Raw genomic sequence first — 14629 nt, forward strand, 5'->3', positions numbered from 1 at the left:
TTCTTTTTCAGTTCTCTTTAAAGCCAGATTAGTGCGCATTAGAGGAGCAATCCACGATAAAATCTGACATAATGAGTGCAAGTTGCTAATATCAGCACAGCAGCCAAATGAAGAGGTATTTGGCAGGCCTATCAGGAGCTGCAGTGTGCATTTTGTCAGCAGTGTGTCAACATAACAGCATCTGCCCTTATATTGGAAGTGCTTGTGCAATGCTCCCCCCAGTGGATCAAGCTGTTATTAAAATACTGAACAAACACCATCATTCTGTAGATGGACGTTTCTTCAACTAGAGGCACTTTTAGCCTCGTGAAGTTGAATAAAAAAAACTTGTTCAAAAGTCACGTAACAGTCTCATAAGTTTAAATAATTTGTCTAGTTTTAAGGTCTGTAAGAGGACAAACTTAGATTACAAGAGAAATTGTTAATATTTTACATTTTTTCCGACCTGCAATGAACAAATGTCATTTCCACCACATCTCAATATACAGCTGTTATTTAAATATAAAATAACTTATGCCACTCAAGAATGGTCTAAGATCATTTTTATAGTTTTACCAGTTTTTCCACAATGTACAATAATTATACATTTGTCAATGAGATAAATTAACTGCCCTAAGGACCAAATGCTGAACTGTCACACTCTGAAATGTAATATTGGTTTGGGTAAGAGCTTATTAGAAAATAAATAACTTGAATTTTTATATTAAGTAGAGCATTATCTCATCAATTGTGGATATATTGTGAATGTGTGATGAGAACTTTTAAAATATTTTTGAAAAATGTGTGGTGATGGAAATGACAGGGTGTTGTGGAAATGACAATGAATTAACGTGAATGTAGAGAAACAGCAGAGATATTTATTAGAAAAAGTCTTAAACTCATCACACTCATTAAACTCAATTCACAAAGTCATTCAACAAATCAGTTGTACTTTGTAACCATAAATGTCATTTCCACCACAGAGGGCAGTGTGGTGGAAATTACATTTCTGTAGTTTCCCTGACTAGCTTTGAATTAATACTTAGCATTTCATGTATGCAAAATACTCTTATTTAACTTAAATTTTTTAGCTTTTTAAAAACACCCTTGAAGGTACAGCATGCTTGGAAATGACGTAGAATAAATATATGAACTGATCAAGCAATATGTACCTTGATTTTTCTTCACATGTTGTTGATGAAAATTTTAATTCCCTCCATGTCCCACATGTGCTCCGATGTCACTGAACATTTCCATAGAAACCACCTAAACGATCTTTCACACAGACTAAAGGGACATTACAGTGTTGTGGAAATGACACTAATACTGTGTGACAGCTATATTTTGTATAAAAAGTAATATTGATAGTGGTCTCACATTAAATACTATAATGTATTTTAATTATTTTACTAGTGCTTAATTCAGGTACATTAATAGTTGCCAGATAAGTCATATTTTTAAACTGTATTTTCATTGTTGAAGTTTAAAGTCTGGGTGTGCGACAAGGAGAAAACAGTGATTTTGACACCTATAAGGAGGTTGAAAAGTATGAAAAAATCATAATAGAAAGGTAGTAAAAGGTTTTTAAGGTGGTTTTATTATTAGTTTGACAAAGAAAGAGGAATTTGTCCAAAATTATATGTATTTTTAAAAATATGACCAAAGAACATAAAAGTGCCCATATTCTAAGAATCACCCATGTACACTTTTCCTCAGAAACACTCAAAATGCTTTACATTTAAAAGAATCAAAAATACACTAATAAATAAATAAATTAAAATCAGTTGGAGTACATGTGTTGCCATAAATGCTTGTACTTATATTGAACCTGTACTTATCTATATATCGATAAGCTTTAAGAGTTTCACATGACTGGGCTATAATGGTATTGGTATCCAATGCTGAAACTACATTTGAATGCATGTTAATTTAACATTTAAAGGGACAGTTCACCCAAAAATGAAAACTATCATTTACTGTACGAGTTTCTATCTTCTGATGAACAAAGAAGATATTTTGAAGAATATGGGCAACCAGTTGCTGGTATTGACCTCCATATTTTATTTATTCATTTGTTAATTTCCATATTGTTTGGTTACCCACTTTTCTTTTTTTCCTGCTCAACAGAAGACGTCTGTTTAAAGACAGCTAAATGGCATTTTTCAAGGGTGCAGGGAAGAGCTCAGAAATGTATATGCAATAAACTTGAAATAAACTTGAATAGTAATGTGGGAGTAATTTGTACACGCAGTTAAAGGGACAAAACTCACTAAAGACAATACAGATGTAAAAGGACAGCCTTATGATTCCCTCACCTGCAAAATCACATTTACCCCACGGGTTTAAAATTTGCATTCAAAGTGCATAACATCCCCCAATCACAATAACTGATCAAAATATCCCCTATATTTCTCCAAAGCATCTGCTTTGATACACACACCGATACAGTCTACATACACATATAAGAATTTAGTACCAGGAATGTCCAGATTCATGGGAATCAGCGTAAAATGAGCTGTGATTATTATCAGACCAAGATAAAGTTGTCAATTTGTTGAATTGCATTCACTTCATCATCTTAATAAAATGCCCAAAACTTATGGTTTGAATAACTGTGCATGCCCTCAAATATGGCAAACCGATACTTCAATGATCAAATGCCACTTAACTCACTGAATTACACGGAAAATTACTCTATTTTTTGTATTGCCCTATTTCTTAAATATACCTTGCTTGAGCTGGAGAAAACACTGCAAACTGGTTCAAGTTGAATTACATACAATACTTTAAAAAAGTATGGAGCAGGAAAACCCTTTCCACACTAGAGGGAGACACAGTCCATGTTACACCTGCTCTTCTGCGACCAGCTGACACTGGAAAGGCTTTCTCAGGTGAGCTGAGAAATTATCCACAATTTCAGCCTATATTAGGTTTAAGCACTAAGTTTTCCAAAGTCAACATAAATACAGACTTCTCAATATGTAATACTTTGTGAAACTGCTTTAAAAAGTCACCCATTTTCCATAACGTAACACTTGAAAGCCAGAACTACATTTACATTTAGCAGACCCTTTTATCCAAAGCGACTTACAAATGAGGACAATGGAAGCAATCAAAATCAACAAGAGAGCAATCATACGCAAGTGTTATGACAAGTCTCAGTTAGACTAACGCAGTACACGTAGCAACGTTTATTTTTTTAATTATATAAGCAGACAGAATAGAGCAAGCTATCGTAAGAGGCCTTTTTTGCTTTTGTTAATTGTATAATAAAAAGAAAACAAATAGACAGAATACCAAAAGAACTAGTTTTAGTACTGCTTTTATTTGGTACAACTATTAATTTGACAAGTTAACCGTCAAAGATGTCAACATTTATTGCTAATTTCGCATTTCACATGTAAAGCCCTCCAATACCCAGTATAAACATATACAAAGAACAGTCGTGTGCTTGAAGCAAAAAAAAAACACACAAACAAGCTCCTAACCTCAAGAAAAGCAAAAAGCTCAAGTAACACAGTACACCGGCATGTTAAGCACATCATACACAAGTCCCTACCAGCTTGAGAAGACCGTTAATATCAGACAGTGACAAAGCTGTGGTCCAAACAGCGCACAGATAAGTGAAGAAGAGTTAAATCAACGTGTAAAACCACTGCTATATACAAATCAAAACCTGCACTTGTTTGTTTTCTGAACATGGACCCATGATGACACCTCATTTTTTCCCTCTTATGTGAACTCAAAAGAAAAACTAAGTCTTTGGATAAGTAAAAAACCCCATCAGAATCCCCTGTAACAGAAGGTTTCAGTTTTCTTCAGAGTTGACCTCTTTGTTTTCTTTGTTTTTTCGAACCTCTTCCAGCTTCTTGTCCTAAAACAGAAGCAAAAAGTATGTTATTTTTGTCGCCATAAAAACCCATCTATGAAAACACAGCATCACATTTACCTTCTCTTTGAACTTCTCGTTCATGGCTGCCATGATGGCCGAACGGTTTTCTTTGTTGGCTTCCATTTTCTGGTTCAGCTTCTCTTCTGCCATCTTGCTGAAATTGTTGTTTTCTTCCAGAGCTTTCTGAAGCACCTCCTTCTCATGCTCACGCTTCTCCGCTAAATGTTTCAGAACCTCGGCTTCATGAGACTAGAGAAAAGAAAAAAAAAAAAAACATGCATTTAGTTATACATGACACTTTGACTGCTTTTAATCTGACAATTTCATATTCCTAGCTTCAATTAACAGAAATTTCCTTGTATAAATACACACACATACAAAAACATGACTCTTTATAAGTGAACTCTTTGCTCCTGGAGAAAGTTCCGTACATTTATTATTGTCGAACATGTTTTAGAAAGACTTAAATGTCATCTTGCACGCCCTGAATATTTCATGTCTGTGAGAAGTATAGGGATGCACCTTGCGTCTCTCTTCTGCAGCCTCTAGTTTTCTCCGGATCTCCTCCAAGGAAAGGTCCTTCTTCTTTGGAGGCGAGAGAGGGAACTCACCCTTGGCATCTGGAGCAGGACTCCCAAGGATAACCTCAAAAGCTTGTCCCGAGGCACGCTTGTCCAGCTCCTTAACCTGAATCTCTGAAAACAAGCTTTACTTGTTAACTGCAGAATTCAAGGATCATCTCTGCCTCATCTGCTACAAATATACATGTGTATAAATACAGGCCTTACCACTTGAAGATGCCATTGTTGCAGAAGACTAGAGGGTCGACGTATGCCTGAAAACTAAATCAGTGACATTAGTGTTAAACATCTTGTTTGTTCAATAACATACACATAATCCTGATCATACTGCACAAAAAGTTACTCAGCCACATCTAAAAGAGGAAATATGAAGAGATATATATATATATATATATATATGTTATGACTGGTTTTGTGGTCCAGGGTCATATAGAAGTCGCTGGGGTACATTTGTAGCAATAGCCAAAAACACATTGTATGGGTCAAAATTATTGATTTTTCTTTTATGACAAAAATCATTAGGATATCAAAGTAAAGATCATGTTCCATTAAGATATTTTGTAAGAGTTCTACCGTACATACATCAAAACTTAACTTTTAATTAGTAATATGCATTGCTAAGGACTTCATTTGGACAACTTTAAAGACAATTTTCTCAATTTAGATTTTTTTGCACCCTCAGATTCCAGATTTTCAAATAGTTGTATCTCAGCCAAATATTGTCCTCATAACAAACCATACATCAACGGAAAGCTTATTTATTCATCTTTTAGATGGTGTGTAAATCTCAATTTCGAACAATTTACCTTTATGACTAGTGTTGTGGTCCAGGGTCACATGCACACACCTTTTTTTACATTGTATTTATCTATCGTTTTCATTTATTTATTTATTTAAAGAAAATAAATGGTTTTTTCGATGCCTCCTGATGTGCCCAGCAGGAGGTCTTGTCACTTTTTTGTCAAACTGGGATCCCAAAGTACAGCCAACTAATTAAATAAATTTAGATGACGAGAATTTAGCGCGCAAATGTTTGCACAAGCTTCGCGGGGAAAAAAAAAAAAAAAAACTGGCGCGTTTTCTTCAAAAACACACACAGCCCCCTCCCCTAAACACTCCACCTGCACGTGCGAAAACCACAGACTTGGGGACAAACAAAACTACATTTTGTCGTTATAAGTCAATATATGTGTTCTTGCACTTCAAAATCGTTGGTCATTTTACAGCATTTTGTAGAGAGACAAAGGCGCTTTTATTAGAGACCAGATCCAAACAAAGACGAGCTCCGCCCTGCTCTTATACTAACGTTACACCTCATGATAACTCCTGCACACGACAAAAACATTCGCGCTGTACTCGAACCTGATGCATTATAAATGCAAAACCACGGTGGCACGAAGATGCATGAGAAAGCTTAGCGTATTATAGGTCAGATATCGTGACTTTTCAATATTCTTATCAAATTATACCACTACATATTTACTTAAACGTGACAAAAACCTTTAAAAGCGGGTCGGAGTAAACCATGCAGGTGTTTTTATAAACTTCAGGCATTAACAATAACCGCTCCGTGTAGACTAAAGACCAGCATACCTCCCTTAACTCTTAATATATGATATGCATGCCACAGAAATATAAATCTACACTTCAATAACTCCACTCATGCAGACGCATCGCACAAATTTATAAAATCGTGAGCATTTTACCATAACAATGCAGGCAACACCCACCTTCACACAAAAAGATCCAGCTTTGAATGATGACAAAAGCTCGCCTCGCGCCGTTTTCTCACTTCAACGCAAGTCAAGTTCGCGCATAAAAGGATCGAATTTATGTCGTCACTTCATGTTCTTGACGCTCATTGGCTGCTGCGCTCTCTGGCTCCCGGGTAATGTAGTTCAGTCTCAAACAAAACACGAGGCGGAATAGATGTATTTTTGGTATTTTTGCAACTACTGCAAGAATATATCTGCTTAAAATAGTGTCTGGTCAAACCAGCGTCTTCTGTTGGTGATGAATGTTTTGAGTGCTCTTGTTTTATTGAGAGGGTTATGTAACACCGGCTGATGCTGGTGTATTATGTCTACTCACAAACTTGACTTTGGTAGTGAATAAAACGCATGTAAATAGATGTTTATGTAAAAGGAATGTCTGTTAGTTTGCTCTTTTAATAGTAGCCTATTTAAAATAGTAAGCCTACTTGTGATGAATGCTTCTTACCAATGCATTTACAATAATTAACTTTTGTTGCAAGCATTTCGAATAGGGATCTATTGTGTCAGTGTCAGTCAATATGATCAGTATTACTTACAGCAAAAAAAAAAATGATGGTTGTTTTTGAGAATTAAAATGATAACCAGAATCAAACTGATTTGTATTTTATGTCATTTTACAGGCCAAGTCTGCCTTTTTTTTTTTTTTTTTTTTTTTTGTCATAAGCCTTGACTGATTACCTCATCTTCCACATTTGGAACTGCATAATGTTGCAGGGCAAAGGGAAAGTGACTCATCATATCAGCATGAAATAATTCCAGTACAGGGATTTAGTATAATACCTTTACCTGAGCGTGCTTTTAGTCGCCTTGCGTTCACTGATTTGACACTGGAATCTATTATCAGACCATAGATGAAAACATTAATGCTGTGTTGCTCAAATATGTCTGAAGTGATCTGAAATGGATTGTGAATGTCCATGCTGCTATGTTCTCAGTGTGGCACGTGTCTGTTAGAAAATGGGTTGGAAATCTGAAAATAGCTCCTGGTTATTCTTAAGCTCTTCACGCTCTCTGACAGTTGTTACATAGGAGTTTCGGAGAGAAGGATGAAAGTAGAATTCGTAGCTTTGTAAAACAAAGCGTTTTAATGTTAGGATATATTTAGCATCTCCTCCTGTTCCCAGACACAGCACAGCGAACTTCAGTATTGTGCTAGTCATGATGCTGTGAATATTTACAGTAAAATCTCTTGATTTTGCTTCTGATTTGGTTCACAGTTCACGTCTGAAGCACAACGAATGAAGTTAAAGACTCAAAGCTAGAGGCGTGAGCAATTTGTAGTAGTTATGCTTGCCTTAGCAAGTGGCAGTAATCAGTTTATGCACATGTATATTATAATTATCCCGATTCTTTTTTCTGTCAGTCTGTGGCAGTCAGCATCTATCAGTACCACTGCATGGTTCATATGTAATCGTCTGAGAAATGCTGATCTGTATAATGTGTGTATGCAGGCACACTGGTGGAGGAACAGATGGTGTTGGGCGGCTCCATGCCAACAAACCACAAGCCCTGTCTGTGTGGGGCAGAAACAGGCAGGCATGAAGGGACGGGTGAATTTTGGTGACCTAAAACAGCAGATAGTACAATCAATGTAAACAAAATGTACATGAAATCAATCATAAAATGTATTTATTTTATGTAAACTCCATGGGACATTATCATACGTGAAATCAGATGAAGTCTGGGTCATAATTTTACAGTATACCATGAAATGGTAAACAGAGGCATTGGCAGCCAACTTGTTATAACTGAGCAGGTGATATGACCAGGGCCTGACGAGGAAGGGTCTCCCACTGATTAATTAATTCTGTACACCTGCACTATAAGTACTGTTTTAATCTTCAAAATCACCATCACTGAAAGTACAACAGGTCAGAAAATCTGGTGAAGAAGAGAGATGCCATTATGTAAAGCCCGAGTAAAACCGTGTGAAAATTAACATGCAATATGATGTCTCCTAAAAATTACTCTGCAGCTGGAAGGAAGGGAGGTAAAGGGAAAAGTAAGTGTGTGTGTGTGTGTGTGTGTGATCTTTTCCCTTTTCCTCCCTTCCTTCCAGCTGCAGAGTAAAAGCACACTGGCTGATTTGATTGTAAAGGACTTGAAAACAATACATAAAGACAGTAAGATTTACCAGCATACTACTGTTGAATTGAACTATTTCAAAAACATTCCTGACATTGTGATTGTAAACGAGGCTTTGAACTCCGTATTTGTCATTGAGGTCGGCTATTGTTTTGATCTGTATTTGGACACCTGCTATCTTTCCAAACTGCTGAAATATCAGCCATTGGTTGAAGCCATCCATCAGCTTGACTATCAGTGTAAGCTAATTACCCAAGTATTGGAAGTTTAGGTCATGTGCAGAAGAATGTGATTAGAGGCTTGCAGTTGGGTGGATTGCAAAATAAAATAAAAAAAGAAAGTAAAAAAACTTGCAAAATTTCGTTCAGTTTCAGTCATTATAGGGAGTATGCAAAAATATGGAAACGAATATGTCTATCCTTGAGTGTTGAATGTTACAAATATAAGGACTTGTGAATGTATGTTAGCCGTACCTCTCATCTTGGGGGGGGGGGGTTGTACAGGCATATATGGTTTATGAGGACACAAATGTGTATAATAACATGGGTACTACAATGTAAACATGGTTTATGAGGACACAGATGTGTCCCCGTAAAACAAAAGGCTTAAAAAACATCCAAAATGGTGTTTTATGAAATTAAAAAATTGCCAGCAGTTTCCTGTAAGGGGTAGTTTTAGGTGTAGGGCAACAGCACATACAGTTTGTACAGTATAAAAACCATTACCTGAATACATACAGACTCATGGGACCTAAATTGAGGTCTCCACGGGTAAACAAGCTAATAAATCACAAAGTTTTTTGAAAATCTAAAAATGCCTGTAGTTTCCTGTAAGGGGTAGGTTTATGTGCAGGGTGATAGAATATATACGGTCTGTACAGTAGAAAAAGCATTACGCCTATGGAGAGTCCCCACAAGGATAGCAAACCAGACGTGTGTGTGTGTGTGACCCATTTTTTTTATCAGCACAGGCCATTTCCGCTGTGTCCCAGGGGCAGTGGTGTTCTTCAGGCTCATTCTCTAAAACCTTCTATTGGCCTACATGGTGGTCACATTTTGCTACACAGAAACTGCTCATTACTGTAGATATGCAGGTTATAAACCACAGTGGTTTTGACAACTTGAATCATGAATCCTATTAAGGTGTAGAAATCTCTTGCATTAAGTTTTGATGGTTGGCCCAAATGAATAAAAGTTTTGTTTTGTTTTTATTTCTTTGTACATATGTGTGTACAGTGCGTGCATAATTATTAGGCATGTTGATATTCTGATCATATTTTTTTCCAAGCATCTTTTTACCAATTCCGAACAACATCAATCTTATTAACAACTATTAATTTTGTATGTAACCATTTATAAGTGATATAAAATTGTCCATGAAGGCTGGAAGTGAAAAACTCATTATATTCAGGTGTGCATAATTATTAAGCAGGTTTTCTTTTACAGATAAATTGAGCAAAAAAAGAGATTTAACTCAGACTGAAAAGTGAAAAATTATTAAATCCCCTTGAGAAATATAAGAAATTACAAAGTTAAGGCATGACCATTGGACAACAAAATGCTCATTGGGTCAAAAGTAAAAGACTCAAAACAAAACCCTGAGGAATACCCCTGGCAGTCTGTAAAGGCGCCTTTCATTCACACCCATTGTGTTCTATCAGTTAGATACTTTCTGAACCAGGATATATTCCTATATATTTGAGTCTGGTTTTCAATATATCATGATAAACCATATCAAAGGCTTAGATTAGGTGTGTCCAAACTCAGTTCTGGAGGGCCACTGTCCTGAAGAGTTTAGCTCCAACTTGCTTCAACACGCCTGCCTGGATGTTTCTAGTATGTCTAGTAAGACCTTGTTTAGCTGGTTCAGGAGTTGTTTCATTTGTGTTGGAGCTAAACTTTTCAGGACGTGAATCGCAGGAGCAGGATTGGACACCCCTGACTTAGATCAATACAGAGTGATGCACAATAAGAGCCTCAGCAAAAAGACCATATATTTTTTTCCTAAAGCTTGATGTGATAAAATATTATGTTCAGTTAAAAATAAAGACAACTTTCACTTAATAAGAGTTTCAAAACCCTTCAAATCAAAGTTTAGAAAATCAGTTTCCAATTAACCATTTTTGTTGATCACCTTCTTTAAATAATTAATGAACTAAACCAAATGTTTAATAACTATGAATTAAATGCATAAGTTATGTCCTAATTAAGATACAGCTATCTTTTCAGTAAAGCAAATTAATATGAAAGTTGCATGATTTTAATATGTTAGTGTTTATGCTTATGCTACAATAGGGAAAAAAAATTATTTGATCACCTGCTGATTTTGTACATTTGCCCACTGACCAAGAAAACAATTGGTACCACACTACGCAGTGAAGAACTGAAATCCTGCAGCGCCCGCAAGGACCCCCTGCTCAAGAAAGCACATGTACAGCCCGTCTGAAGTTTGCCAATGATTCAGAGGAGAACTGGGTGAAAGTGTTGTGGTCAGATGAGACCAAAATCCAGCTCTTTGGCATCAACTCAACTCGCCGTCTTTGGAGGAGGAGGAATGCTGCCTATGACCCCAAGAACACCATCCCACCGTCAAACATGGAGGTGGAAACATTATGCTTTGGGGGTGTTTTTCTGCTAAGGGGACAGGACAACTGCATCGCATCAAAGGGACCAGGGCATTAAAATGGGTCGTGGATGGGTATTCCAGCATGACAATGACCCAAAACACACAGCCAAGGCAACAAAGGAGTGGCTCAAGAAGAAGCACATTAAGGTCCTGGAGTGGCCGCGCCAGTCTCCAGACCTTAATCCCATAGAAAATCTGTGGAGGGAGCTGAAGGTTTGAGTTGCCAAACGTCAGCCTCGAAACCTTAATGACTTGGAGAGGATCTGCAAAGAGGAGTGGGACAAAATCCCTCCTGAGATGTGTGCAAACCTGGTGACCGACTACAAGAAACGTCTGACCTCTGTGATTGCCAACAAGGGTTTTGCCACTAAGTCATGTTTTGTGAAGGGGTCAAATACTTATTTCACTCATTAAAATGCAAATCAATTTATAACTTTTTTGAAATGCATTTTTCCGGATTTGTTGTTGTTGCTGTTGTTGTTGTTATTCTGTCTCTCACTGTTCAAATGAACCTACAATTAAAATTATAAACTGATAATTTCTTTGTCAGCAGGGGATCAAATAATCCCCCACCCCCTCACTGTATATTAATGCTGTCTACTGCAGAGAAACATATGTGGATGGGGAGGAGCACTGTTACTGTGTATCAGTGTACAGTATGTTGCTAATAATGGTTCTCCCTAGTGATGTTTCACATGTATCAGTGAAGCTCATTGGATTTCTTTTGCTATAGCAATTGCTCATCTCAGAGGAGCTCTCAGAGCGGTCGACTTAACACAGAATCATTGTTTCCTTCTGGGTCGGCATACAAATAAAGTTGTCTTGTTTGTTTCGGAAAGCAGAGCTTGACTGTGTTTTTTTGTTTGTTTGTTTGTTTTTGTTTTGTTTTTGTTTGTTTTTTTCTCTGGAAATGAACCAGACAGCTACAAAATTTCTGTCTATATTTTACAACTGGGCTAACATATCACTTTGTGAAGGGAGGATGCTAGAAAGAGGATAAGTAATGCACTGTCAGTTTGATTTGTGCTCTACAGTTTCAGATCTAAACTACGGACAATATTAAATGCTACGCATTCTTAATAAGGATTTTTATTTTTATTTTTTTGCTGTTTTAAATAGATCTGTTTAAACAGTCTGTCAGTTTAACTTATCTGAATCCGTGGTCCTTTGAGGAAGCAAAATCAGTGTATTAACTTTGCAACAAGTAAAAATGACTGTGTTACCCACACTTTACTGCTCATATGCTCACACTAGACTTTAATTAGGGTCAGATTACCCTATTGGAATTACTCAGTTTCTTCTTCTTCTCCAAAAAATGAATCGCTAAACATGCGTCAGAACTCGCACCAGAGCTGGCAAAATCGTACATCTGATATGGGTTTCAGAAGTGGGTGTGGCAAAATGGCTCAATAGCGCCACCTATACAATTTCAAAGAAGTGTCCGTCAAGCCATGTTTCACATCCATGTGCAAAAATCGGTAGACACATGTAAAACACCAATACCTACAAAAAAGTCTCCTGTTAGGTAGTTCTTACACAAAGTTTTTGCCATTTTCAGGTGTTTTATTTAAACTAACTCCTAAAGATTTAAACAGATCAACACCAAATTAGGTCAGTGTAATCTAAAGCCCTTTGTGACATTAAATTGCAAAGATCTTAAGTTTTCGTTGAAGGTCGTGTCTGTGGCGGCCTGACAAACTTCGATGTTTCGCCATAAAATAGGAAGTTGTTATAATTCAGGCGTACAACGTCCGATCTGCACCAAAATTCACAAGTGTGATAAGACTCCTGTCCTGAAGAGATCTACATGCCCATATTCAGTTACAGTCATAGCACCACCTACTGGCAACAAGAAGTGACATGTTTTATTCTCTAACAAACTGCTAATGACATTAACATTATGTGAAGTGAAGTGAAGTGAAGGGACGTGTGTCCAAGTATGGTGACCCATACTTGGAATTTGTGCTCTGCATTTAACCCAGTTATATATATAGTTATATATAAAGTTATATTTGAACAGTCTACTCTAAAGGCCTTTGTGACGTTAAATTGCGTAGATCTTGAGATTTCATTAAAGGGCGTGTCCGTGGCGGCCTGACACAATTTGATGTTTCGCCATGGAAAAAAACTTGTTGTAACTCAGCTGTACAATGTCCAATCTGCCCCAAAACTTCACACGTTCGATAAGAGTCCAGACCTGAACACTTCTAAAGGCCAATATTCTGTTATAATAATAGCGCATATAAATAACTTTGACATAATCCTCCTATATTTATTACTTTAACCGCATATTGCTAACCGTTTGCTGTTTTCCTAAAGCCACCGGGTGGCGGTAAGCCTGGGTGCGAGGGCCCTTTCAACGCTGCTTGCAGCTTTAATTTCATATAGATTTGATTTGATTTCATATTATAAAATACTTGTTTATAGAAGATTGCCGCCAGATTAATAATGTACAATTTGTGACAGAGTCAGTAACACAAGATATTCTGAGTGGGATGCTGAATCAGTCAACATTACCATCAACCACAACATCCCTAAGAGTGTGATGTCACTCAGTCAGATGAAGCCATGAGAGGAGGAGCACTGTGTTGTGTTATAAAATGGATAGTTCTGGTCCTTGATTATGATTGCTTTGTAATGTATCTGCTAACTGCCAAGCTTAATCATCAAACACCATTTTGATATTACAAAGAAAAAGATGTTTTCCCTGGTGGTGAGTTTCTCAACTATGTTACAGATAAACTGAATGGATTGACAGGTAACAAACAGTAGTTGACAATTTCACTATTTTGACAATGGTCAGTGGAGATAAATTATGAGGATATTTATAAAATGTCTGCAAAAAGAAAAAAAGTGGGTGCATAAAATATATTTGTGAGAATATAGTATATATAAAATATGATTTTTCTGGTGAAAATTGTTTTTAAAAAATTGTTAAAAATTGTTTTACAACGTCATTTGCATGTTTTGTAAAATATTCTCTTTCAAGTAACTCTTCTGTTACTTGATCTTTTTATTTTGGTGTGTCAATCTGTTAAATTACTTAGTATAGGAAATTATGAAATGATTAAAATATATATCTTTCAAAACATGTTTCACTCTAAAACTGCGAGAAAATCAAAACCAAAAATCTGAAGATGTTGTGTTTCAAATTTGAGGTTGATATCTCAAAAAATGAGCTTTCAGTGAAATTTTGTTTGGGCGTAGTACCAAGCTTTTCCACTAGATGACCATCAAACCCCATTAGTAACCATATAAGGGCGGCTCCATTTCCATATATAGTTTGAGTGATCTGAAACATGTTTTTCCATACTTTTCTCAATATTTATGACATAGACATCACATTCAGAAGTATTGAGGGTAGTATGGCAGTATTTGATTTCAATTCAACCTTTAAAAAACACATAAAGGACATGCGACAAGAACCCTGGACATACAGGTGCTGGTCATATAATTAGAATATCATCAAAAAGTTGATTTATTTCACTAATTCCATTCAAAAAGTGAAACTTGTATATTATATTCATTCATTACACACAGACTGATATATTTCAAATGTTTATTTCTTTTAATTTTGATGATTATAACTGACAACTAAGGAAAATCCCAAAATCAGTATCTCAGAAAATTAGAATATTACTTAAGACCAACACAAAGAAAGGATTTTTAGAAATCTTGGCCGACTGAAAAGT

At 36.4% G+C, this 14629-nt stretch overlaps 1 protein-coding gene across 1 annotated transcript; it reads right to left on the minus strand.

The window, feature by feature from the left end:
• Positions 1–3285: 3285 nt before the first annotated feature.
• stmn1a (stathmin 1a) lies at positions 3286–6285 on the minus strand. Its single transcript, XM_058754628.1, has 5 exons — positions 6183–6285; positions 4660–4713; positions 4394–4566; positions 3929–4120; positions 3286–3853 (listed from the first exon to the last, which is right to left on the minus strand). The coding sequence occupies exons 2-5, from the start codon at positions 4673–4675 to the stop codon at positions 3788–3790; spliced, it is 447 nt and encodes a 148-aa protein (XP_058610611.1). The 5' UTR covers positions 4676–4713; positions 6183–6285; the 3' UTR covers positions 3286–3787.
• Positions 6286–14629: the final 8344 nt, after the last annotated feature.

Source organism: Onychostoma macrolepis, chromosome 19 (genome assembly GCF_012432095.1).
Source record: "Onychostoma macrolepis isolate SWU-2019 chromosome 19, ASM1243209v1, whole genome shotgun sequence".
Taxonomy (NCBI): domain Eukaryota; kingdom Metazoa; phylum Chordata; class Actinopteri; order Cypriniformes; family Cyprinidae; genus Onychostoma; species Onychostoma macrolepis.

What these genes read in the sequence shown, in the direction of transcription:
- stmn1a (XM_058754628.1), bottom strand. An exon ending in CTGCAGAAGAGAGACGCAAG is followed by an intron (nt 4,121 to 4,393) that starts GTGCATCCCTAT and finishes TCTTTTCTCTAG; the next exon opens with TCTCATGAAGCCGAGGTTCT. An exon ending in ACGAGAAGTTCAAAGAGAAG is followed by an intron (nt 3,854 to 3,928) that starts GTAAATGTGATG and finishes CTTCTGTTTTAG; the next exon opens with GACAAGAAGCTGGAAGAGGT.